Below are 25,631 nucleotides of genomic sequence, written 5' to 3'. Positions count from 1 at the left end.
GGCGGAGGCAAGGGCGCCTCCAAAGGTTCCGGCGGCGGTTTCGCTTCCTACCGTCAAGCGGCCCGCTCGTCGTCGCAAGAGGCCTACAGAGGACGAGGCAAGTCTAGCGGACCCCGCCGTCGTCGCCAAGGAGGTCAAGGCGGCAAGGCCGCGTCCAAGCAGGATTGAACCGGCCGTGGGGTCGGGCCCCCACCGAAGCACCCCGGTGGGAGGCCGGCTGGCGGGATTCGTCAGCGTGTGGGAGTCCATCTCCACCGACCGTTGGGTGCTGGACGCCCTGGCCCGGGGCCACGCGCTCGAGTTTCAAAGAAGGTGCCCGCGCGTCCCCCCCGTGGCCAGGAAAGAACTTCACGTCCCTCAACTTCTCCTGGAGGTAAAGGCGATGCTCAGAAAGGGCGCCATCGAACTCGTCCCAAAGATGCTTCGGGGCTCCGGAGTCTACTCGAGATACTTCCTCGTGAAGAAGAAGACGGGAGGATGGCGCCCCATCCTAGACCTGCGACGTCTGAACAAGTTCATCAAGGCGCAGAAGTTCCGGATGGTCACCCTCCAGCACGTCCTGGGTCAGCTGGAGGAAGGAGACTTCCTATCGTCGTTGGATTTGGAGGATGCCTACTTCCACATTCCCATCCTAAAGGGGCACCGCAAATTCCTCAGATTCGTGGTCCAAGGGCGTCATTACCAGTTCAAAGCCCTTCCCTTCGGACTACGGTCGGCACCCAGGGTATTCACCAAGTGCCTCGCACCGGTGGCGGCGCAGCTGCGCCGCGAGGGGATTCACGTCTACCCCTACCTGGACGACTGGCTCATCCGCGCCAAGACGAGGGAGCTCGCCGTGGTCCACACGGCAAGGACCGTCCAACTCCTCACGGACCTGGGATTCTCCGTGAACTACGCCAAATCCCACCTGGTGCCCGCGCAAGTCGCACTGTTTCTGGGAGCGAGGCTCGACACAGTGTCCCTTCTGGCCTCCCCGTCGGAGGAGAGGACCAGGACCATCTTGGGCAAGGTGCAACGGATGTTGGTGGCCGACGCGGCCAAAGTGAGGTCCATCAAGTCCCTCCTCGGGATGATGTCTTCCTGCATCTACCTCATCCCCATGTGCAGGCTCCGGATGCGCCCGTTGCAAGAATTCCTGGATGCGCGCTGGATCCAGACGACGGGCAGCTTCGAGGAAAGGATCAAGCTCGACGAGAGTTTCCGACGAGCAATACGGTGGTGGGGCACCCGCGCGCATCTGACGGCGGGCATGGACTTCCAGACCCCAGCCCACCAGGAGACTGTGACCACGGATGCCTCCCTGGAAGGGTGGGGAGCGCACACCGAAAATCTGCACGCAAGGGGACTCTGGCTCCCGACGGAGAAGTCCCTGCATATCAACGTCCTGGAGCTCCGTGCAGTGTTTTGGGCCCTCAGGTCCTTCCTTCCGTCCCTCAAGGGCAAGGTGGTGAGGATCTTCACCGACAACACCACCACCATGTTTTACATCAGGAAACAGGGCGGAACCAGGTCCCCAGCGCTGTCCAAGGAGGCGCAGGACCTGTGGCATTGGGCCGTCGCCCAAGGGATTTTTCTGGTGCCGTTTCACCTGGCAGGGATAAAAAACACCATCGCCGACTCACTCAGCAGGGAGCTGCGCTCGTGCCACGAGTGGGAACTACGGCAGGATCTGGTGGATCGCCTCTTCCGATGGTGGGGCACACCCCAGATCGACCTGTTCGCGACGGCGACGAACACCAAGTGCCGGAGGTTCGCCAGCAGGTTTCCCCAGACGAGGAGCATGGGCGATGCTTTCTCGTTCCCCTGGGAGGGCCTGTTCCTCTACGCGTTCCCTCCCTTGCCTCTGCTAATCCGGCTCGTCAACCAGCTCAAGAGGTCACGGTGCAGGATGATCCTCGTCGCACCTGCGTGGCCGAGGCAGATATGGTTCCCGGACCTTCTGGACTTGTCAGCGTCCCCGCCGATCAAGCTGCCGGCGGACGCGGATCTACTCTCCAGGGAAGGAGGCGCCATCCTCCACCACGACCCGAAGTCACTGAACTTGCAGGCCTGGCTCCTGCAGCGCTAGAGTTTGGAGGATACGACATACCGGCCGATTGCAGAGAGGTTCTTGCAAAGGCCAGGGCGTCCTCGACTCTTAAATGCTACGGACACAAATGGAAGAGGTTCTCTGTCTGGTGCCACGCACAGAAGATTAACCCTCTACGGATTACGGCTCCCCAAGTACTGCCGTACCTGCTGACGCTGGCCAAAGCTGGTCTGGCACACGCGTCCATCAAGATTCATCTTGCTGCGATCTCCCGATACACCAGAACCACGGGGCGGACGTCCTTGTGGTCTCATCGTCTGGTGAAAGAGTTCATGAAGGGACTGTTCAGATCGTTCCCGCCGGTGAAGGCTCCGGCCCCGGCGTGGGAGCTCAACGTGGTGCTGACCAGGCTCATGGGACCTCCGTTCGAGCCTCTGCACTCGGCCCCGTTGAAGTTTCTATCGTGGAAAACAGCCTTTCTTGTGGCCATCACCTCCGCACGACGAGTGGGAGAGATCCAGGCCCTTTCCTGCAAGGCCCCGTACTTGACTTTCCACGACACGAGGGTAGTGCTCAGGACGCACCCCTCCTTCATGCCCAAGGTACCGTCGGACTTCCATCTCAACGAACCCTTGGTGTTACCTGTGTTCTTCCCGTCGCCTTCGTCGCCGGCTGAGAGGACTTTGCACTCGCTGGATGTAGCTAGAGCGCTGAAGTTCTACGTGGACCGCACGAAGGGTTTTCGGAAGACGTCACAACTCTTTGTGAACTTTGGACCTGTCAATCAGGGGAAGGCTCTCTCGAAGGCTTTCATCTCCAGATGGCTCTCCGGCTGTATCATGTGCTGTCACTGGTTGGCAAACCGACCGCTGCCTGGCCGTCCGAGAGCCCATTCCACCAGAGCGATCGCAGCTACCACGGCGTTCCTATCTGGTGTGCCCCTGCTGGACATATGCAGGGCTGCTACGTGGAGGTCGACGCACACCTTCACGAAATTCTACTGCGTCGACCGGGATTCCAGGGGAGGTGAGCCTGGTGAGGAGGTAAGATGCTTAATGTTGAGTTGATGTGATGCTTAATGTTGAGCCTTTGCCACCTCCCGTGGTTGTGCATGTGTGTACTGCTATGTATTCTTTATTCATGAGCATGTGAATCCATGCCAGACCCCATGCTGGAGAAGGAACAAGTTACTTACCTGTAACTGTTGTTCTCCAGCATGGGTCTGGCATGGATTCACATGCGAACCCTCCCGCCTACCCCTCTGCGGCTCTTCACTTGGTCATACTGCCACTTCACGTGCTTCCAAATCTGAAGATGGCTGCCAGAGGCGGTGCTTAGGTAGAGGGCAGTCATTGGCTGTGGTCAGTATGACGCAGAGACCAGTGATTGGTTATTACTACGAAAGACAGATCAGAAACGAAACTGATACTGGTTTTTTCTTTACCGAGGATTCCCAGCCTGACGACGGGGAATATTCATGAGCATGTGAATCCATGCCAGACCCATGCTGGAGAACAGTTACAGGTAAGTAACTTGTTCCTTACCCAACTTCGCTTGGCGCAGATGGCCACATTAGTGTGCCAATCTGCCCCCAGGGTTCCCAAACCCTACTGCCCCATCTATTGGGGGGCCTGTCCCACCATTTGTGGTGGCCCTCTCCTCACCCATCCCGAACGGAGGGGGGGGACACATCATGCAGCCCTTTCTAGGAGGCTCAGGGAGGGCTGCATGAGGTGTCCCCCCCCAGCCATTTGGGGTGGGGGGGAGAGGGCCACCATAAATGGTGGGACAGGCCCCCCAATAGATGGGGCAGTAGGGTTTGGGCACCCAGAGGGCCGATTGGCACACTAATGTGGCCATCAGCGCCAAGCGAAGTTGGGTAAACAAAACAAAATACACAATTGTAGGCTATTTTTTAGGGGGGGGCTGAGGGGCACCCTACATTACCGGAAAATGTTCTACTGGAACGGAGGGTGGCCCTCTCCCCGCCTACCCCAAATGCAGGGCCCCACCTCATGCATCCCTCCCTGGCGTCAGATAGGGGGGGCCCACCTCATGCATCCCTCCCTGGGGTCAGATGCCCCTTCCTAGGAGCAGATATCTGCCCCCAGGGAGGGTTACAAGGGGTGCCTCCCTTTCTACTTCGGTTGGGGGGGGGGGGTGCACCCCACCTTTCATTCAGTAAAAAATCCATGGTGGCTAGTGGCCCCCACCCCCTTTTCCCATTTCTTTTTTTCTTTTACATTCCCTGGGGGCAGATGGTCAGCCATCTGCCCCAGGGTTCACATGCATGTGCCCTCATGCTTTGGGGGCCGGGAGGGGGGAAGAGGGCTGCTTACTTGAAGCAGCCCCTCTCCCCCCTAACTCACAAACAGATCCATGGTGGTCCAAGTGGGTTGCTGATCACGGATCAGCGCTCTGCGCTGATCCGTGACCAGCAATGCCTCATGTAGATTGTGTCCTTGGAAAGGGGAGAACGTCCACTTTCCAAGGACAGCACTTTTTGCCATATACCTGGTGGTCTAGTGGGCCCCAAACCCCTGCCCACCTCCCCCCTTCCCTCGAATTTTTTTTCTTTTTTATTCTTTTCACCCTTGGGGGCAGTGATCATGTGGCCCCATGCTTTGGGGCCACGTGGGGAAGGGGGCCGCTTACCTAGTAAGCAGCCCCCATCCCCCCGCGTCACAAACGGATCTGTATTGATCCAGTGGCATTGCTGCCCGCGGATCGCGTGCCCTGTGCCCGATCCGCGGGCAGCAATGCCACACAATGGGTATTGTTGTAAAGGGGAGAATCCAACGATACTTGCCTCGATCTCCGGCTCGTCAGTGGAACGTAAGGAGTTAAAACCAATAAAATATATTTTTTAAAAGAATAGTTGCTGTGGTTGTCCGGGTTCAGTTTTGGTTCCTTGAGAAGTGGGAGGATTTCTCTGGTTTTGATGATCGAGGGGTAGGTGCCTTGAGTTTTGGAGCTGTTGATGATTATCAGGTAAGGAAGCATCTTGAGTACGGTAGTAGGGAGGAAGTCATCTCCATACAATGTACCCTTGTGATGCTAGGGTGACGTAGAGGTCTCCCATAGTTAGTGTCCTGAAAGTTGTCCAGGAAGTTGTGTTTTTGTGAGATGGGATGTTTAGTGTGCTGTCAGTTATGGCGTTGTCTGTGCTGGCAGATCATGCTGATCTTGTTGACGAAGAAAGAGTTTATGGCTGCAGATTGTTTTAATGGAGTGCGGTATGGGTGGGTCAGGCAGAGGGTTTATGCAGTACTTGATGGCTTTGAAGAGGGCTCTGTTTTTATTGTTGGTTTTGGCTATGGTGTTTTGGTAGTGGGTGGCCTCGCATCGTCTGCATGTAGCTACTTAGTTTGTAGGTTACCTAGTACAATGGTATCTTTGCATTTCTTATGCTTCTTTTCAGCAACCCATATGAGGGTCAACATTTTTGACAATAAGTATATAGTTTGCAAGCCCTACAATGTAATAAATGAAGCTCTACTGTAACCAGAGGGAACTTTAAACTTAAGCAAAATTATCCAATTTTAATGTATTGGAGCATGGCAGTTTGCTATTGCCTTTATGGCATTAACATTTTCACTTTTATGTAAGGATCAGCCAGGATAGCATCAAGTGGTTATATAGCTGTTCAACTAAATAAGTGTGAGACGCTCCACACATAACCATGAATGTCTGGCAAGATCCCTTCTTTGCAGCATTTCAATGTGCTGTTGCCCGCAAAGTATTGAATTTGGTGAAATCTGAAAATCTTTTGATTGCAATTGTGCGCAGTCCGTTGGATACAACTACAAACACTATTACTCTAACTGTATGTTTTAGGCCAGTTTTCTTCACCAAACAAAGTCTGCATGCATGCGTTGGGCATGATATGACATTAAGAATGGTTAACATTATTACAAACGTTTGTGATCTGCAACCCTGTGCCAAAGCTTCACTGATTGCGCTCTTTAAAAACATAAATAAATGTGTACCTCTGGGACTCTCTACAGACATTTGAATCAAAGTGGAATAATTAATTGAATCTCGGAGCTTTCACCTCATATCATTCCATTTAAGTGCCATGGTCTGGTTCATTTTGCATTAATTTGTTGCAGTCAAGAAAAGATTGAGTTGGTCTATTTTTATTGTTGCCAAAACAAATATACTTAATCTGCATGTTGAAGGTTCAACAGAAGTCCCTTACAGTATGATGAGAATTAAATAGCATAGCTAGGCTGCATATTTATGCTTTTCTTGTCTGTTGGAACAGGATAGCCGCCTGAATAAAAATGCATGTACTCATATTTCAAGATGGGACATTAATTAACATTTGTGCCACAGCAGCAATTGCTATAGGGCACTCATCAGCTCTATATATAGTGCCTCGTTATGTTCACTGGCTGTTTTGAATACATACTTATTTTTTTGCTGAGTCTCAAGAAGTAACAACGGGCAGAAGGGGTTTCTTCAATGCATAAAAATGAATTCGTTTGTGGAATGCCTAATTACATGGCCGTAATGCAATAACCAACATTTAACATAATATTGTGTTCTTTAGGCATCTTCCAGAGCCAAGCCAGACACTTGAAGCCATGCTGCGGTCTAAGGTCACCACCTTACCAGGGCACATTCAGGCTGTGTATGTGCAGAACATGGTTAAACTCTATGCATCAATACTGCAAAGGAAGGAACAGGATGGAGAAAAAGAAGCCGCTCAAGAGATATCACAGCTCATGATAGATCGGATGCCTCAGTTTGTGCAGAGCGCAGACTTGGAGGTCCAGGAACGGGTAATGATTTAAACTTTCTCACTTGGTACTTTGGGAGATTCCAGGAGAAGCGAGCTCAACTTTGTTTAAATCAGCTTTTTGTTATACTCTTGCGCCCAGTCCCCTTTCCTCCATACTGCATAGACGTCCCTTGCTAGGGACGGGAGACGGAAACTTTTTCACCAGAAAAACCTTCTTCCCCTTTAAGTTGGGGCGCGTGGCCCTGGGAGCATGCGCTCGCATGACTCTGCCCACCGGTGTCAGGAGGGGCCTGAGGGTAGAGGCGTGCCCACTAAGCCAAAGGGAGAAAGGCACCCAAGAAGCTGGATTACAGGAGTCCTGTAGACAAGAAAGGATAGGCAAACGAGGCTGTGCACAAAAAGGGGCAGAGAATACAAAGATGCAAACACGCTGGGTTCCCTCTTGGGGTGTACGCTGAATGGGGAAAGAGTGTTCCACTGACCTTGGGGAAACTCCAACCTTCTGCACAGATTGCTATTACAGGGGCCCACTCTGAATGCTCTTGGCTGGGAGCAACAGCAGTGGGTGTCTGTATCTGAACGAGGGGTGTACCGAATAGTGAAATTACTATTAGGCCAAATAACGAATAGTTAGCAAAACTATTCGGCCGAAGCCGAATACTGAGCCGAATAGTTGTTTTTTTAAATACATTGTCCAGCACATGAGAAATACTGCTTCGCAAGACAGTAAAGAACATGTGAATCCACGCAGCATGGATTCACACTTTCAGATGCTCTTTTAAACCCCATTTGAGCATTTGCACAAATAAGCAGGCATTTCTACACATTTCAATGTGCTTCCTAAATTCACATTGAGGCGCATGTAAATGTGTAAAAACAGAAATGCATTCCCCTTAGTCTGTATGGACCATTTTTGCTGCTGTTGTGTATTTTATTAGTGTAAGAGCAGAGGTTTGAAATGCAGCAGGTTTGCGGTTGTATGTTAGCATAGGTGCAGCAGGTTTGCATCAAGGTAGCATGTTAGCTTAGGTGCAGCAGGGTTGCATCAGTGCAGCATTTTAGCTTAACTACAGCAGGGTTGCATTAGTACAGCATGTAAACTTAGGTGTAGCAGCAGGTTTGTGTCCATTTAGTGGGTACGCAGGTGCCTTATGTCGTCTTGAAGAGCACTCCCATAGCAGTCCCCAGCAGGAGGCAGGATTGTTGCGCAAACAAGACCCAGGTTATGTCCTGCAGGGAGTTCTGGGTCTGGCACTGCAGGTCCAGCAGAGTGGGCCCCATGAAGGCGATGCAGAGGCCGAAGCTGAAGAAGACGCTCCCGTAGGTCAGGGTGGGCTGCAAGTTCTTCCAGAAGAGGCCGACAATGCGCTCGTCCAACCCCATCCTTGGCCCTCAGGGGGTAACGTCCCCTGCAAGAGGTTATCAAAAGCAGAGGGCACCCCCAGTTCTGGAAACACACCTTCTGGTGGCAAGGGAAAGGGGGGTACCCCACCTGGCGGCATCCCACAGTGGCCACTCACTGCTTCCTTCACTGATCACAAGTGGCCAAGCAATAAAAAAGGGCATTTGTCCCAAAGGGCACCTTCGTGATAGAGCGATTCTGCCCAATTTTTACGAGCCACTCACTGCATGTACAGCACAAAATCTCTGCTATGCATGTGGCGGCCGCTTCACTGCACAGATCGTGCTGTTTAGCCAGTGCTTAGATGAGCAGGAGAAATCTGCAATTCTAGTCATCGGTTGGGTTCAGATAGATGGGTGTAGATAGAGGCAGGCTGGCACATGACCACTGCATGCCCGGCTAGATAAGATGCCCGCCTAGACATCAGGCCTCCATCTGCCCCCCGAGATTGCATCAGTGCGAGACTAGATTGATTGATATTTTATTTCTATCGCGCTCGTACACAAGTGTTTCAGAGCGCGACAAGGCAAGGGAGAGGAACAGGGGAGAACAAAACAGCGATATTACTAGGCCCAGTGACATTGAGAACGCGCAAGTGCATGTGAGAGGGGGGAGGGAAAAGTGCATGGAAGGGGGAGAGCTGAAAAGTGCGAAGCAGAGGAGAAACAGATACATAACAATACATAATAAAGGCAACAGTGGTAATGCAGCCAGCAATTGGCAAGTGCTAGGTTTAAGGCAGCAGACAGGGTAGGTCTGTTAAGTGCAGGAAGAAAAAGGGGTGGCTGTATGGGTACAGATACAGACCCCAGTGCAAGAAGTGGCCCGGAGGCAGTGCGGGAGGGTGGCAGGATGAGCAGGTACCTGGGCCCAAAAAACAGAGGGTGGCCAGGTGCACGGTGCCAAGAGAGAACAGATCAGCAGGGGAGAGGAGGTCCGAAGGCAGAAGAAAAGAGGAAGGTCTTGAGGTGCTTCCGGAACCAGAGATGGTTCTCAAGTTTTACAGTGGCAGGGAGGCTGTTCCAGAGGGAGGCCCCAGCCGAAGACAGAGATCTACCCCAGAGATACACACACCTGCCGAGTGAGGACAGGTGTATTCATATATAGCCCTGTGCACAATCATAATGTAACCTAACGCGCTTCACGCCGGATTCCTCTCACTTCTAAGCGGTGTACTAATAGCTATTCCCCAGTGGAAAGCTAGGACTGTGGAAAGCTCGGGTGGAGTCTTAGCTTTCAGCCGTGCTAGAGCACGTGCAGGGCCGATGTAGCTATTTCGAATTAGGCGTGCTGGGCACCGGTGTGGGTGGGGGGAGGGTGCTGGCAGAGCGTGCCTGGAGATGGGACACTTTAAGCAAATGGCACTGGAGACACATGTTACTCTGAAGAGAGGGAATTGGGCACACTGTTTGCTATGCTCAATGAGGACAGGCCTCACTGCCCAAGGATGCCATCAGGAGTGGGCCACATACTGGTAGGGTGCTGGGCACACAGAATGCTTGGTGGTGTTGGCGTCAGGCGCAGGGCACAAGGAGTAGATACAGAGGGTTATATGGAGAGAGTGCGGGGCAGCCAAGTTTGCTGTGAGAACATATTGCTGAGCTCTGATGCGTGGCAGGGAGCACAGGGGTAACAGGGGGCTGGCGCAGATGGATGATCCCCTGAAATAAGTCCTCAGAGGCACCCTCTTATGGCACAGGTGATCCGCAGAGCAGACTGCCTCTGCTGCACAGATAGTGAAGGGGAGCACCCCTGCTAGTGGCACATGCAATCAAGGGTCACCTTCTCCTCCTGGCACTGGTCCTTGGGGGACTGATTGTCGGTGCTCACCCTTCCCGAATGCCTCTGCTGCTAAGACGTTCTGTGAAGAGCAGGAGTGCCTTTACACTTTAACACGACATATATAGGCTCTCTCTTCATTGGAGAGAGAGCATATATCTGTCGTGTTACACTTACCTGATGCTACCTTGATGGCAGTCTTTACTCTTCGGTCGTCTTCTTCCGGTCTCGGTGCACTGTCCCACGTCCCAGTGCTTCAAGGTATTTTCCTTGTGCTGCTTGCAGCAGCCAGTAAGCCAGCAGCTTACTGGCTACTGCAGCTCTCCCACTGTTCTACCTTCTAGGATTGGCTATTGTCTCTCACACTGAGAGAAGATTGCCCATTGTAGAAAGAGGACTATAAAAAAAGAAAACAAATTTCATTTAAAAAAAAAAAATGTTTACTTCAGCTTCGAGTACGTTTTCCAGAACCATTCGGCCGAAGCCGAATAACTGATTTTCAGCCGAAATTCGGCCAAAGTCTTACTTGAATCCGAAGTTCGGTACACCCCTAATCTGAACCCTAAGTCACGAACAAGGTAACAGTACTCACAAGACTGAAGCCTGTACAGGTCCAGCAGGAACCAAACAATGACTGCTTCCTGAAACAGGAACCAGTACTACACTTTAACAATGACACGAAGTACAACACTATAAAGGGAAGGGGAAAAGATTGCCTGCTGGAAATTCAGCAGCCAAACTCTGTACATAGGAATTACATAAAACACAAGTGAAGACAAGAACAGAAATATCCAGCGAAAAGAAGTCAGAGAGAGCAAGGTTCAGGACAGAGAACCAGAAGAAAGGAAGGGCAGAAAAATAGTATCTAAATGCAGGGAACGGCGACCGGAAAACAGTACACGGGAATCAAGAATGGTAACTCAGGGCTGGAAAGACGAGAGAAAGCTAGCAGAGAGAGATCAAGGAAAATAACTACTGAAGTGGATGAAAAAAGGGGAGGACTGAGGACTCAAGGAAGCTAAGGACAGGAATCCTGGGCAGATGGTGCAGCACACGGCAAGGAACAAGATAATTGATGGTAGAAAGCAAGTGGGTGTAGCCAGGGAACAGAGGGCTGCAAGCAAAGAAGAGAGCAAGGAAGCTGTAGCCAGGGAATAGAGGGTTGCAAACAAGGAAGCAGGGCTGTAAGGCACGAAGCACAGGGCTCTGGAAACCACAGGACAGAGCAAATATCCAAGGAACAGGGCAACAAGGGGCTGGTAGAAAGCTCAATGCAAGAGACCTGTGCTCCTGCCGGCAGCTGCTTAAATACTGAGCTGCCCTGTGTTGAAGTAGGCTAATTAGCAGCACCTGGAGCAGCACACCTGAATGTAATTGGCCTCCACCCTCTTTAGTCCTGGGAAGGTGAAAGCTGCACTGCTCCCTAAGGCTTCTGGGGAATGTAGTGCTAGAACTGCTGCATAGGAATAGCCAGGAAATGGGAACTGCCACAAAGTGCATTATGGGACATATAGTTTGTAAGGGTAAATAAGAAAGTTCCAAAGCCTTGCAAACTGAAAGTAAAGACAATAATATGAATAGATGTTGTCCAGGGAGTATTACGGAAACAAATGAGTCCCAAATAGTCCACGATGGGTGCCAATCGTGACAACCGGCGCCACTCCTCAGTCCACTTTTCTGCGTTGATGGGAACGGGCAGATTTCACCAGCGCTCCTGGGTTTGGCTTCGGCCATGAATACCACATGCTCTTCCCCGGATACTTCTTTTTGTCTTCTTTTTGTCATTTAGGTACTTGGTCCTCCGGTGTTCTGCTTCTCTCGGGCTCATGTTGACTTCAGCGGGCTTGTCATGATCTCTGCTTCCAAAAGGTCAGGGTTTTCCCAACTCCCTTGGAAGCAGATCCATAACCCAGGTTCCGAGTGCCAACCAGTCCCCATTGGGACCTTTTGGACCCAGTCCTGGCGCCAGTGGCACCAGGCTCATAAATATGCCCAGTCCCAGCGCTGGAAGCGCCGGGCTCATAATGCTTGGGTGGACTTACCTGCAGCAGACCATGCTGCTTACTTGCCTGCCAGTTGAGCCTCTGATCCTCTTCTGTTTGGAACTACTTTTCCTGTTGGGTGGGGCAGGAGCCACTCCCTAGATTCAGAACACTGGAACTCTTCTGGAAAGCAGGAACTCTTTTCTTACCTAGGCGTGGCTGTGGAAGGAGACACCTAAGCACTACAGGAGGCTATTTAAACCACACCCGATGGATGAATCTTGCTTTGCGTTATTCTGCATGCTCTGCAGCAGAACGCTCATCGCGTCTTCTGCATCTGATCCTGGGCCTAAGGAAAAAGGCTTACCATCCTGAATCCAGTCTTCAGCAACACCTATAAAGACAAGAAAGAACAGGTTAGCATTACGGTCTTCAGTGACAGCTCTTCACTTACCTGGTCCATCGGCTGTCACCAACGCCTCGCGCTGCATTCCGGCATCTGAAAGACAAAGGCTTACCTACTCTTCGTGCGCTCCGGAGGTCTTCACACTGCATTCCGGCATCTGAAAGACAAAAGCTTACCAACTCTTCGCACGCTCCGGAGGCCTTCGGTGCTGCATCCCGCATCTGAAAGACAAAACAAGGTGCGTTTAAAGACATTGGGGAACTTTAATACTCACGTGCCATTACTCCTTTCCACATCTAACCCAGTGGGTATTCCGGCACCCTGCAGCCACTCCGAACTTGTACCTGCAAAATAAAAAGACAGTTAGAGCGCATCGTGAAGCAGGCAACAAGCGCTTACTTACGTGCTTCCAGGCGCTTCTATTCATCACACGGGCTCCATCTTCAACTCACTTCAGCCCGTCATCCGCCATCGCCGGAACCCTGCAAAACAAGAAACATCATTACTAAAGACTTTAAAGACATTAGAATTACTCGAAACTTACCGTTTGTGCAGTAAACGACGGACAGCAGTCCTCTGAAGTCAAGAGGCCTGCTCCCCTTATCCAGTGAAGAAACTGGTTACAGCACCCTGCCCCGAGGCAGATGGAGAGCACGGCGTTCACTTACCTAAGGTGAGAGCGTTAACCTTTGGGGTTCTACAGGAGAAGAGAAAGGGAAGAAGAGAGAGACATTCAATAACCCAGTTCCTTAATCCCATATTTTCTATCTGCAGACATCTTACCCTTCCAGCCAGACATACAGTGCACATAGGTCCAGCCCAAAGAGCCAGCCGTGTGTTACACATCACCTTTGAAGATACGGTATACGCCCAGTCACAACCGGCGCCTCTACGGGAATCAGGTGAGCGTTACAGGGCTTCAGCAGGTGTCCAGCCTGCAAGGGGCTCTTTCCTACGTCTGACCCCCATGGGCTTCAGCAGGTGTCCAGCCGGCAAGGGGCTCTTTCCTACGTCTGACCGCCATGGGCTTCAGCCGGTGTCCAGCCTGCAAGGGGCTCTTTCTTACATCCGACCTCCCCACTCTTTGCCTCCACTGCTTTGGCCCCGACCACGGCTGGGAAGGTTGTACTGAAGAACAGGCTAGCTCGGTGGAGGGAGCTCTTCGAAAGGTTGCTTCCAGAGGACTTGAAGGACTTCATCAGACAGAGATCGAGGCCCAAGGGAGGACTGCTATTTTCCATCGCACCCCGTAAGGGCCACTCCTTCCCAAGGAAACGCCAGAGCAGGAGGAACCTCTCGGGTTCTCACACCAGCACACGTACCGTGGCTAGTCCAGCTACCGGCCGCACGGCCAAGGGGTCGTCAGATTCTTCCAGAAGCAGTGCTGAGGGACCGCAAAGTTCTTTTATTGGGTGTACCCCCGAGGGGAATGCCCTAGTACCGGCCTAACGTCTGAGGGGATGCCTGCATGCAGCACTACCGGCGACACTGCCGAGGGCAATACGCCTTCGAGGCCCCGGCCTGAGGTGCAGTGTAGGTCTCATGCTCCGCCAAGAGTCTTGGAGGTGGTCGGGCTAAGGGAGCCAAGCACCACGACTTTCTCACATGGCGCTCAGCTCGACAAAATGGCCACCATGCCCGATAAGATGGCCACTCGTCCGATGCCTCTCCTAGGAGAGTAGAATTGCCTAGCATTTCGGTGCTGGACTGCCCCAGGGCAGGACAAAGACTGATATGTTTGGGATATTTATTCTCTGTGAAAGATAGTGAGCTAAAGACTCTGGGTAAGTCCCTCGTAACCAGGACTAATGTCTGGCAGAGGGACTCCCAGGACCCCCCTTGTCAATTTGCATAATTAAGTAACTTTGGGTCTCACCCTAAATTACTAGGGGAATCCCAACGTGGATCCCTTGCTCACTATTCTTGGAGAGGCACAGCTCCTCCCTACTGATGAGGTCCAACCAGCCCGAAACACGTGTCTGGGATGCTGTTGGTACTCTTGTTCAGAGGAGAATTGCCTAGCATTTCGGTGCTGGACTGCCCCAGGACAGGACAAAGACTGATATGTTTGGGATATTTCTTCTCTGTGAAAGATAGTGAGCTAAAGACTCTGGGTAAATCTCTCGTAACCAGGACTAATGTCTGGCAGAGGGACTCCCAGGACCCCCTTGTCAATTTACTCCTAGGAACGGAGCAGGCGGGAGAATGAGTTTCAAGGTGGAACTCGTGTCAACCAGGTACAGAGCCTACAGTTTATCCATCAGCAGCGCACAGCAGGTTCCCTCTGCAACCTAGACAGAGTGCACTCTGGCCCTAGCAGCCCCCAGCCACTCCGTCAATATCACCTGCCACCTCTTCAGCCTCCGAAGATAGGTTCCTGACGCTGATGCGAACACCCCACCGGCGCCCATAGTCCTTCCTCCTATGGCTCTGGTGCCACAGGCCCCAATGCTGCCCCTGCTGGCTCCTTCGATTCCAGCTCACCTTCCTCCCACATTACAGATGGTTCCACACCAGCCTCCGAAGCATCCTCCGGCTGCGGTCTCCACACCGCAGCCAGCGACGCTCCTCCACCTGCTCTGGACCAGCTGAATACTCTGGTGGACACAGACGAGGAGGAGGCGGCCCCTGACACACCGTCGTCAGCAAAGGCCTTCAACGACCCGCTTGCAGGTTTGGCTGAATATTTGGGCCTACCTCAACCTGAGGTCGAGCAGCCAGAGGAGGGGGTCTTGGCAGAAGTCCTCACCCTACGACCCCCTTCCAAAAGGGGCATCCCGATGCAGAAGGACGTTGTTGCCTTGGCAAAGAAGGGGTGTCTCAAGCCACACTCGCCCCAGCCTGTCAATCAGCGTCTCAATGCCAAGTATAGGCAGATGGAGGGGGATCTTGCTGTCAGTGCCCATTCAACCGCACTTTCCTGTGATCACTGCAGCACCACTCTACGCCTCAGACGTCCTCGGCCACCTCATCCTCGGCACTGCAATGAGGAGAAGATCTTGGAGGCGTACGGGAAGAAGCTGTACTCCAACACCTCGCTGCACCTGTGTCAATCCAACGCGGATGCCATGCTGGCAGCGTTAACCAGAGACTTTGGCGGGAAATAGCAGACTTCCTTCCAGAACTTCTGGTGCAGAGCCAAGCACGCTTCAAGGCGGCTCCAGGAGAGCCAAGCTGGTAGCGCAGGACTCGTGGAGTCCACCGTGGCCCACATCGATACCTCTGGCCGGACCATATGCATCACCACGGATATGAGGCCGGCCTGGCTTCGGGCTACTAAGTTTAAGCCTGATGTCCAGGAACGCATATTGGACCTTCCGTTCAAGGGTAGTGACCTCTTTCAGTCTACCACTGACGAGGAATTAAATAAGACGAACGGCTTGCAAACTGCGAAGTCTTTATCCCAACGAAGGCCATGTCCAAGGCGTACACCCAGTCACATCAACGCTCCAACAGGGGGCGGTTGTTCAGCGGGTTACGGGCTTCCAGGAACTGAGGCAGAGAAAGCCTGACCGCTCGCCGAGTCAGCACCAGCACAAACAACAAAAAGGGGTGAGGGGAGCAAGGGCTTTTTCCAGTCCCCCTCCTCCACAGCAGCCTCAGAAGAAAAAACATGACACGTCCCTTCGAGTCCACATGTCTACGGTGGGTGGCAAGCTTGCTTTTCACGTGCAACTATGGCACCAGAACTTTTCGGACCCCTGGTTCCTCTCTGTAGTATCCTCGGGGTACCGCCTACCAGTCCTTCCCTCTCCTCCTTCCTCCCCTACACTCCCATAGATTGGGACGGAAACTCGGTTGGCGGAGATCAGGTCACTCGTCGAGAGCCAGGCAGTGGAAGTAGTCCCAGTGTCCCAGAGAGGATTGGGCTTCTATTCCAGGATTTTTGCCATACAAAAGGAGGACCAGGCTGGCCTCAGAGTTGTGCTGGACCGCTCCACCCTTAACCTCTCCCTCTTCAAAAATTCAAGATGGTTACGCCAGCACTCATTGCAGAGACACTAGACCAGGGAGACTGGATGTGCTCCTTGGATCTGAAGGACGCTTATCTGCACGTCCCGATTTGGCAGCCACATCACCAAAGACGCAGCTTTCCGTGCCACATGCTCATGGAGGGGCGTGGAGCTCCTGGTTACCAAGTGTCTGAGCGCCGCTGCAACCTGCATAACAATCTCCACTGCGAATAGAACGGCCTGACAGCCGTTCTGTAAGCAGATGGCATTCGTGCTGTTTGTGAACTGGCATGGCCCCTGACAGTAGTGAGGGAAGGCGAATCTGAGACCAGCAGGCATCACAATACCTCCTTCTCTCCACCAGAACCTCACATGGTGGTCCAGGGACTGCAACCTGCGGACGGTCAAGCCCTTCTGGCAGCTGGCCCAGCAGGTCACCATCATTAAGGACTCCTCTCAGAGCTTTCATTCCGCTCATTGGAGGCAAGACCGTCCTTATCCAGACCAACAACTCCACCAGCATGTACTATGTCAACAAGCAGGGGGGGTACCGGGTCCTCTCCACTGTGCAGCCTAGCCTTCAGCATGTGGGAATGGGCCCTGAAGAAAATCTACCTCACGGCCGTCCACCTCGCGGGGGAAGGCCAACATGGAAGCGGACAGGTTCAGCAGACTGGGAGCTGACAATTAAGAAAGGCAATTGAACGACCAGGTGCTGCTTGCGTTCTTCAGCAGAAGGGGGCATCCTCAGGTGGATCCGTTTGCCTCCTGGAAGAACAGGAAGTGCCATCAGTTCACGTCATGGCAGAGGCAGGGCCCCAGCTCCGGCTCCCTGGGCGACGCATTGGATACAGTGGGACGTCATGGCAGCCTATGCCTTTCCTCCCACTTCCCTGGTCCACAGTGTAATCTGCACGATAAAGGAAGCTCGTCACCTCAGCATCATTCTGATAACTCTATGGTTGCGGGTGAGACCGTGGTTTTCCAAACTGCACAGCCTCACGGACAGACCACCCATTCACCTTCCGCTGGGGCCAGCCCATCTCCTGTCCCAGCAGGTAGGGTAGGGTCATCCACCCCGCCCAACAGAAGTTAGCCCTTGCAGCATGGTTCCTGAGCAGGTCACCCTCAGGCACCTGAGCCTATCGCAGGCTAACTTGGAGATCATTCAGGGAACTAAGAGCAAGGCTACCAGGAGCCCATACAAGAGTAAATGGACTAGGTTCTGTCATTGGGCGGACTCTAAGGTGATTGACCCCCTTACGTGCACGCTGGATGATGTACTCTCCTTCTCGGCACACCTTGCGCACTCAGGCGTACAGGTGGACACATGTCGCACCTATCTGGCAGCCATGGGGGCCTTACAGAAATTCGGAGGAGGTTGTTTTCTCCTCTTCCAACCCTATAGTCAAACATTTGGCAGACTTTTCCAGGCTCTACCCGCCCATCAATAAGCCACACCCCGTGTGGGACTTCAATATGGTGTTCGGCACCTTGCAGCACAAACCCTTCGGGCCAATGGCGTCTGCGGACATCAGCTGGTCACCATTAAAAGTGCAAGCCGTTGCCAGTTAACGATCATGCTCACGCTGTCAGAGCCAATGCCATGGCCATTGCATTCCAAGGGCAGGTTCCGTGGCAGGTCATCACTAGTGCTGCCACCGCTGTACGCATTACTGTTTGGACGCCGGCTCCACATGTCAGACGTGGCCCTCGGACAGTTGGTTATAAGGGACCTATTTGCTTAAGGAAGGTCTCCTCTACACCCTGGGGCTTCATTCAGTTGTAATCTTCTATGCAGTATGGAGGAAAGGGAATGGGACGTAAGAGTAATTACTACTTACACACCGTAGTGACTAATGTACCCTATACTCCATATGTCCCCCCCCAAGAAATCTGGTGTCATTAGGCAATGTTAAATATTGTCGACGCGTCAATGGGGACTGAGGGCTGGCTTCGTGGGGTGGGGGCGTCAGGTGAGCGCATGCTCCCAGGGCCGTGCCCCTGTGCGCCTCTAAATTTAAAGGGTATGAAGGTTTTTCTGGTTCCGTCTCCCGCCCCTAGCGAGGGACTCCCATGCAGTATGGAGGAAAGGGGATTAACTACATTAGTCACTACGGTGAGTAACTAGTAATTTTTCGGCAATGCATTGCTGCTCAATGCATAGCAAGTGAAATTTGTACGAGTTACTAAGAACGGCTTTTTCCTTATTAATCTCTTATCAATTGAAACCCCCTTCTACATTCTCCCTTTCTTAGGGTGGACCGTGAAAAAGGACCCTGTAACAGTCCAATCATGTGTTCTTTGACAGTTATTTAAGTCTGTTCATTAGAGAGTGTGAGGTAGGCATGGTATTGCAAGTACGGACACAGACACAAAGGTACAAGTTTCAACACCTTTATTTAGTTTGACTAGGGTTGGAGACTTCCTAGCTGGCCCTATTTCTATAATGGGAGTAGTCTCGACCATCAAAGTAAAATAAAATGGCCCACGTCAGTCTGTCAAAGGAAAAGTCTGTGTCTTAAACCTATACTTGCCCTCAGGTTTCACAATAACTAAGTGTGGGAAAATGTATGAAAATAAGAGTGTATCAAAAGAATGTCAGAATGGCAATGAATGGGGCTCACCACTCCCTTCCCCAAGATCAGTTCACTGGGGTTCTTACAAAGTTCATCAAGGTGGATAGTATGCACAGTTTAAAGATTTTCCATACATCTTTGCCTATTTCAATGTCAGTTCAACATGCATCACAGTTCTCCTCAATGGATACATTTGGGCTTCCCTCACCTGGCTTCTCAATTCTCAAACAGATATTCACAAAGTTCTTTCTTAGTTACTTTCCTTCAAACAATTAAACATGGCTGAAACTCTTTCCAGCCAAACAGCTATGCTTCACAGAGCTCTGGGAGAACTCCCTTCCCCAACTTTTGTACTTCGCTTTCACAATGTTCATCTGTCAGAGACCTTCGCAACCACATAGTAGTATCACCCCCATGCATGACCACTCTAACAATAGGGTTGACTTCTCAATGTCTGTGCCTCTTGAACTTGGTTTCACAGAACGGGCCCTCGGCCACTCTGTTCCTATGCATCACAGAAGCATATGGTTCATTAGGACGTGCCCACGGCCACTCTAACTTGTTTCACAAAAATATCGATTCACTTTCACATTAGCTTTTTGGGATCTCTGCACGCTCTTTCCCTCGTGCCCTTTTCCTTCAATGGCTTTCAACTCAGTTTGCTTTCATTATTCACCGTTCCTTTATCTTTTCAAGGAGTGTTTTCACAACGTGCCTTCTCGCACCGCTCCGTTACTTTGTTTCTCAACTGATTCATCGCTGGCTAAATACATTCAAGCTTTCAGTTCAATGTCTTTATCCGTCAACGCGTAGCCTTGCATGTAACACTGTAGCTTTCCACAATCGAGCGTATCACCATCGCGGCTCTCCCTTTCTATGAACTCACCGGCTGTGATTGCTTTCGTGCGTCCTTCTGTTTTCAGCTAGTCAAGGTCAGGGTTTTGCCCACCTGCCCCTCAGACACTCCCTGGTGGCCTTGCAACCCCGGCGAGGAAAGAAGCAGTTTGCTGCCACATGGAGGAAAGGGATTAGCCAACCCCTCGGCTCCCTTCTTTGAACTCTCACATCTTCTTGGAGACTCTGCTCCCTCGCCACGCTTTTGCAGCCTGTCAGTGTCCCGTTCTCCCTGGCTTGGTTTTCGGCAACTCTCAGCTGCTCCTCCATCGCTACACAGCTTGCCTTGGCCCCTGTCTCGCTCTGTCTTTCTGTGCTCCACCTTTTATAGTTTAGATAGCGGTCAATGAGTTTCAGGGGTGTGTGATTGTGACAGAGTTCCTGACCTTGCCTGATCTTATTATTGGGACAAGGCCAGTGCATGTTACTAGTGGTAATCTTCCTAAGTCAGTCTTCCTTTTCCTCATCTCAGTAGTCGAGCTGATAAGGAAAGGAGGGGAGGTATGGGATTTGTAGTATCCCCTAAAGGTAGAGAGAATATTGGGTAAATGACGGTCAGGAAATGAGGATACCATGCCTCACCTTCCGGTGTCTCCTCCCCACTCCCAAAGGACCCCCGACCCAGGTGATCCTCCCTCGCTTGTCAACCTCCAGGTTCAGGATCTGATAGCGATGGCCCTTCACTGGCCACCTGAATAGGGGTTCCCCATGGACTGTGTGGTGAAACACCTTCAGGTTTTTTACAAGATCAACACCAAGAGTACCTAGGATACGATAATGGACTGCTTCAGCTGTGTTAAACTGTCAACTACAACTTGAACAAACCCAATGGATTCTTTCTTCCCACAGATTACTCCCATAGATGGTGTTCGGTGCAATGCCTGCCTTCTTTGGAATCTCTTTCAGCAACAATTGGAGCTCTGTTGCAAGCTGAGTCGCTCAACATGTTTGGGCCAGTATACATGTAGTTGTTGTACCATATAACCTCAGTTCTCCAGCATGGGGTCTGGCATGGATTCACACGCTCATGAATATTCCCCATTGTCATGCTGGGAATCCTCTGTAAAGAAAAAATCAGTTTCAGTTTCACTTCTGAACTGCCTATATCCTAACAACCAATCACTGGTCTCTGGGTCATACTGCCCCCAGCCAATGACTGCCCCATCATTTCTGACACAACCGCCCACATGACAACTACTACACTGGATGATTCAAACACAGGGAGAGGGCAGGCTGATATCCAACATATACAGAGACCTATTAACTAGCACCACGCATGGACGGGCAACCCCGAAAGAGGTGGGAAGTGACACTCCAGAGCCTGATAACCGTGGAAGATTGGGCATGCATACTATGGCAGACCCAGAGAGTCTCTTTAAACTCCAGATACAAACTAATTCACTTAAATTTTGTTCATCAAGGGTATCATACACCAGCTAGACTTCACAGACAACGCCTGCCATATCAGCAGCATGTGAGAGATGTGGCAAATCCCCAGCGTGTTTTCTTCACTTGGCCTGGGAATGTCCAGCGATTTGTTGATTCTGGACTGCAGTGCTAGATAGTCTCTCTGATTGTGGGTGAACAATTGGAGCGGAGTCCAAGAATGGCAATGCTTGGGTACACCAAGGACCTGCTACCCTCGGTGAAAAGGCTGGTCGGACTACTGCTACTACTAGCACGTAGGCGGATAGCCATTACCTGGTGAACAGGACGTCCACTCTCAGTACAGCAGTGGCTCAAAGATGTAGCATACTGACATAATACAGAGACAGCCTTTATCTGAACTCTACATACAAGGTCTCCATACATTTGGGGACCCTACATTAACCACCTGCTAACAACACCAGACTAAATCTAGAGGTGATACGTTTGATGTTTTCGACCCTACCCTTTGATACCGGACGAATGCTATTGGCAAAATAGAGTGTAAATCCATTGTTAATGAGTAATTTACTATTTAAGCAAAGGTGAGGGGGAGGGCAGGAGGGGACTAGACACCACGGGACGCACTGTTGTGATTTGGTATTGTTCTTGTTGAAAAACTAAAAATTGAAAAAATATGTATCAACCGCCCTACATAGCGCTCAGCAGCTGAGGGACTGCAGAAGAGGTGTACAAGCTATCCACCAGGAGGGAGAGGTTGGCAGGGCTATCAGGAATATGTAGAAGGAATCACTAATCCATCACAAATAACATTATAGAGGTATGTAATTTGTTTTTCCTTCCCACATTTTCTGCATGTTAGGTAAACGCTCATAGAAGTGCAGAAATCTAGAGGAGGGAGGAGAGTGAGAAATCACTACCTACCCCAGAATATTCTGGAGGGCTGCTCAGCCAAAGCAAGCCTCTTGTCCTTACTGGGGCTCCATCAATAATGTTTGGCAAACGTGTGCAGTGAAGCCCATATAGCCACTTGAAAGATGTTCAAGGCAGGTAGCCCACACTGCAGGGCAGGGGTGGCAAACAAGAACGTAGGGGATGATTCATCTGGACAGGGTCTGTTTAGTAACCGCCCTGCCCGCATGGACACCAGCATAACCTATAAAGATCTGGTGATCTTTCCAGATGTCCCTCGTCCAAGAAATATACTAGCTAAGAGCCTGCCCCAGGGTCTCTCCTATGTCTCCTATGTCTCAGAGGGAGGAGGTGAATGGAAAAACGCAGAAAGATGTCCAGTAAAGAGTCTTACTCCGTTACCTCATCCTTGAAGATCACTAAATGTGGAGGTTTAACAGAGTTAGGCCGACGGTGAGCTTAGAACTCACTCACTGCTCTTGTGAAAGTGATAACACTGCCTTTCTGTCACCCAAAGAATCGCTTTCAAATCACTGTCACTCGCGCATAAATGCCTTGACAATCAGGCACCGAAATATCTGTCAAATCATTACACGCGCAACACTTCTGAACGCCCCCATAGAATGGTCCAAGCACACTGCCTCTTGTTACCAAGATTTAAGCTTTAGAAGGGTGGGGGCAGCAGCTTCCCAGTGCCTTAGTTCCAGGTACTTCGCTCATGCCTAACTAACCTCTGCCATGCACCTTGGAATGAATCTGTATATATGTTAGAGTATTTTACTGTATTTAACTGTATATATAATATGTAATGCTATGTAAATATAATAAATTCTAACCTTTTCATGAAATGCGCCCAGATGCCCCGGGGCTTGGCGCGCTATACAAAAAAAATAAATATAAATAGCCACCAGGAAAACTGCCTTAACGGTGAGCAGTCTGAAAGAAAATGAATGTAGAAGCTCAAACGGAGCTCCAAAAAGAACAGTCAAATCTTAACTCCAAATCCCACGCAGGAACAATAAATTGGTTTGGAGCTGACTACTCAAACCCTGTAAAAACTGCATAACAGTGGGGATTGTGCAGAAAGAGACTTCATTGGTATCTTTTTAAATACCGAAATGATGCCAGGTACTCATTGAGCATGCTAATCTGCAGGCTCAGATGGGCCAACATGTAGCTGCACTGCACACTGGTGGCATAAACGTTTCCATTGAGAGATGGTGCTAGAGAGAATAACATCTTAGATGAATTTGTGGAGGGAAGGACTAATGTATAGGAAGAATTTTAACAAGAGGTAAGTAAATTGCTCATTACCTTGTCTAGTCCTGTTTATAGTACAAAAGGTTCCCATCTTACTTCAGAAGTAACTTGCAGCAATCCCACTAAGGATGCAAAATCATGCAAAAGATGGGAGAAAAATAGAAAAGTATAACGCAACTCCATAGTCTAGCCTTGCTAGGGAGCCTGTCGCCAATACTCTCAAGTCACTCCCGCCTCCCAAAAAAACACAATTTCTTAAGATATAATTTCACCTCTCACCCCCAAATTAGAAGAACTACACATCCCCAAAACAACTCTCTGAAAATTGACAGTGGAAGACCAACAGAATACACATTAGCCACAATTGAAGTTCAACACGTTGATCAGTAACAGGATAGTGTGCATGAACACCTTTAAAGTGCAAGGTTCTCACTATAACCTATGGAGTACAAATAAGTGTCATGATGGGTTTATTACAAATGGTGCAAGTATCTAAGAGAATCAATGGCCCTTTTTACTTTTCTTAAACAAATACATGGTTTTAGGGTTTTGGCTTACTTGTTGATTTCACTGATCTGCAAGTACTACTCTGTTTAGGATACAGGTCTGGATCAGTTAGCAACCTCTAGAAGGGGTCATCCTCATGGGAAAATAGCAATAGAGGTCTCACTCTGTTCTCTTATTCTGGTCTCACCCAGTGTCTGGCACATAGCTTTGAGTAGAGTGATGGATCTCCAGAGTTATTTCACTCTGCAAGGCATAGGGGGGGTCCTCTCACCATATATGGGCTGTGTTTGTTAAGACAGAATTCCTTTGTTTGGGTATTCTAGAGCCTTTTGTTTTTTTTCCACCGTAATGGCTTCTTTTTGAGGGCTAGAGGGACTTTTCTGAAGTCCCCCTGCCATTAAGATAGGTTTTCAGAATCCACCCTGTGGACAGATCCTGAGAGGTCATCCTGTCAAGTTAAGATCAGTGAGAAGTAAGGTTTGAACGTAGGATTCTGTGAGTGTTGAAGGGTTCAGTTAAGCATACTGTGACAAATCTCAGGGTATTGTTACTGCTCCCATGGGGGGGCGTACCTTCCCATCAGGCCAGGAATGCGAGGGCGCCACCCGACAGTCCCCATGGGGTTGGTACTTAGCGGGTGTATCTCACGGGGAGGGAAGCCCTCCATGGGACCAGTGACGATGTCCTTGGCACACCGTGGCATTCAGCCCCCTACATTTCGATCCCCTTTCCTCTCGCCCCACTCAGTCCCTGTTGGTCAACCACACCACTTTGTGTATCTGTAAAGTGGAGCACTTCATTCATACAGAACATACTGGGACGAGGAAGGGTGAGGCTCACACAAGTAGTGTATAAAATCACGGACACGAAGATCAAGCCAGAAGGAAAAAGCCTGCAGTGGAACAAACATACGCGGTACAGTCTCCCAGAGGCAGCCCAGGCGTTTAAAAAGCAGGGATGGACTAGGTAACTTGTGAAACCAGCCCATGCGGAACGAGGAACCAGACTCTGGTTCTGTGGTGATAGACGAGAGGAGAAGGGAATGAGTTGCTGTCGAGAACGGACGAGTGTCTTTGGTTGCTCCCTGGAACAGGAACCTGTCCGGTGACTGGGAAAGATGAAACCCGACCGGCTAAGGCTAAGTATTGAGAAGGCGTGCAGTGGAAGACACGAGAGAGAGCACCTACCGCTGACGAGAGCAGAACTCTGAATGCGGAATCAGAACCGAAGCCACGCTCTACTCCCAGGACAGACTGGAGACCATCACAAGGTTTCGCAAAGGCAGAGAAAGGGTTGGGCCTGGTGGTGGGACACAGAACGGGCCAAATAGAAACATGTGCCAATATCCCCAGAGGCAAAAAAGATGGCAAAGGAACTGTAAAAGCTGCAACAAACTTTCCAAAATATCCTATGTGGAACAATACCTTGCAGGAGTTCAATTGGGCATTGAGTGAAACAGGGAAATGGGGCCCGCAAAAGCAGCACACCATGGTCTGGGACCCAATGGAGTCAGGGATGCCAGAACAGAACTTCGGGGTCTGGGACTGGAACGCTCACCTGGTATCCACGGGGACATCACTCAGCCTTTTCTGACCTCTTACGACCTTGAACCCTTCCCTGGAGGCTATTCGACTGGAGACTGGGCCTGAACACAGGATTGGTAACTCCCGATTGTCTCTGTGTGCTTGAACCCCTTCTTCCCCGGGTCCAACCCTTCTCTTTGATCCACAGCTCACCTTGTTTTCTTGGATAGTGTGCTCTCCGTCCTGCTTTCAGCGCAGGGGCACATTGATTG

The 25,631-nt window shown here is 50.9% G+C and overlaps 1 protein-coding gene across 2 annotated transcripts in view; it reads left to right on the top strand.

Moving 5' to 3' along the window:
• Positions 1-25,631, top strand: part of AP3D1 (adaptor related protein complex 3 subunit delta 1) — a 2,198,421-nt gene that overhangs the window by 898,305 nt on the left and 1,274,485 nt on the right. For both annotated transcript variants that reach the window (XM_069649511.1, XM_069649512.1), the window contains exon 15: positions 6,585-6,816. In XM_069649511.1, the coding sequence (XP_069505612.1) occupies positions 6,585-6,816 (232 nt within the window). The remainder of the gene's footprint in view (positions 1-6,584; positions 6,817-25,631) is intronic.

The sequence above is a fragment of the Ambystoma mexicanum genome, chromosome 1p, assembly GCF_040938575.1.
Source record: "Ambystoma mexicanum isolate Mex_15411 chromosome 1p, UKY_AmexF1_1, whole genome shotgun sequence".
Classification (NCBI taxonomy): domain Eukaryota; kingdom Metazoa; phylum Chordata; class Amphibia; order Caudata; family Ambystomatidae; genus Ambystoma; species Ambystoma mexicanum.
Note: the sequence above shows the minus strand (reverse complement) of the source record. Positions and strands in the feature narration are given on the sequence as shown.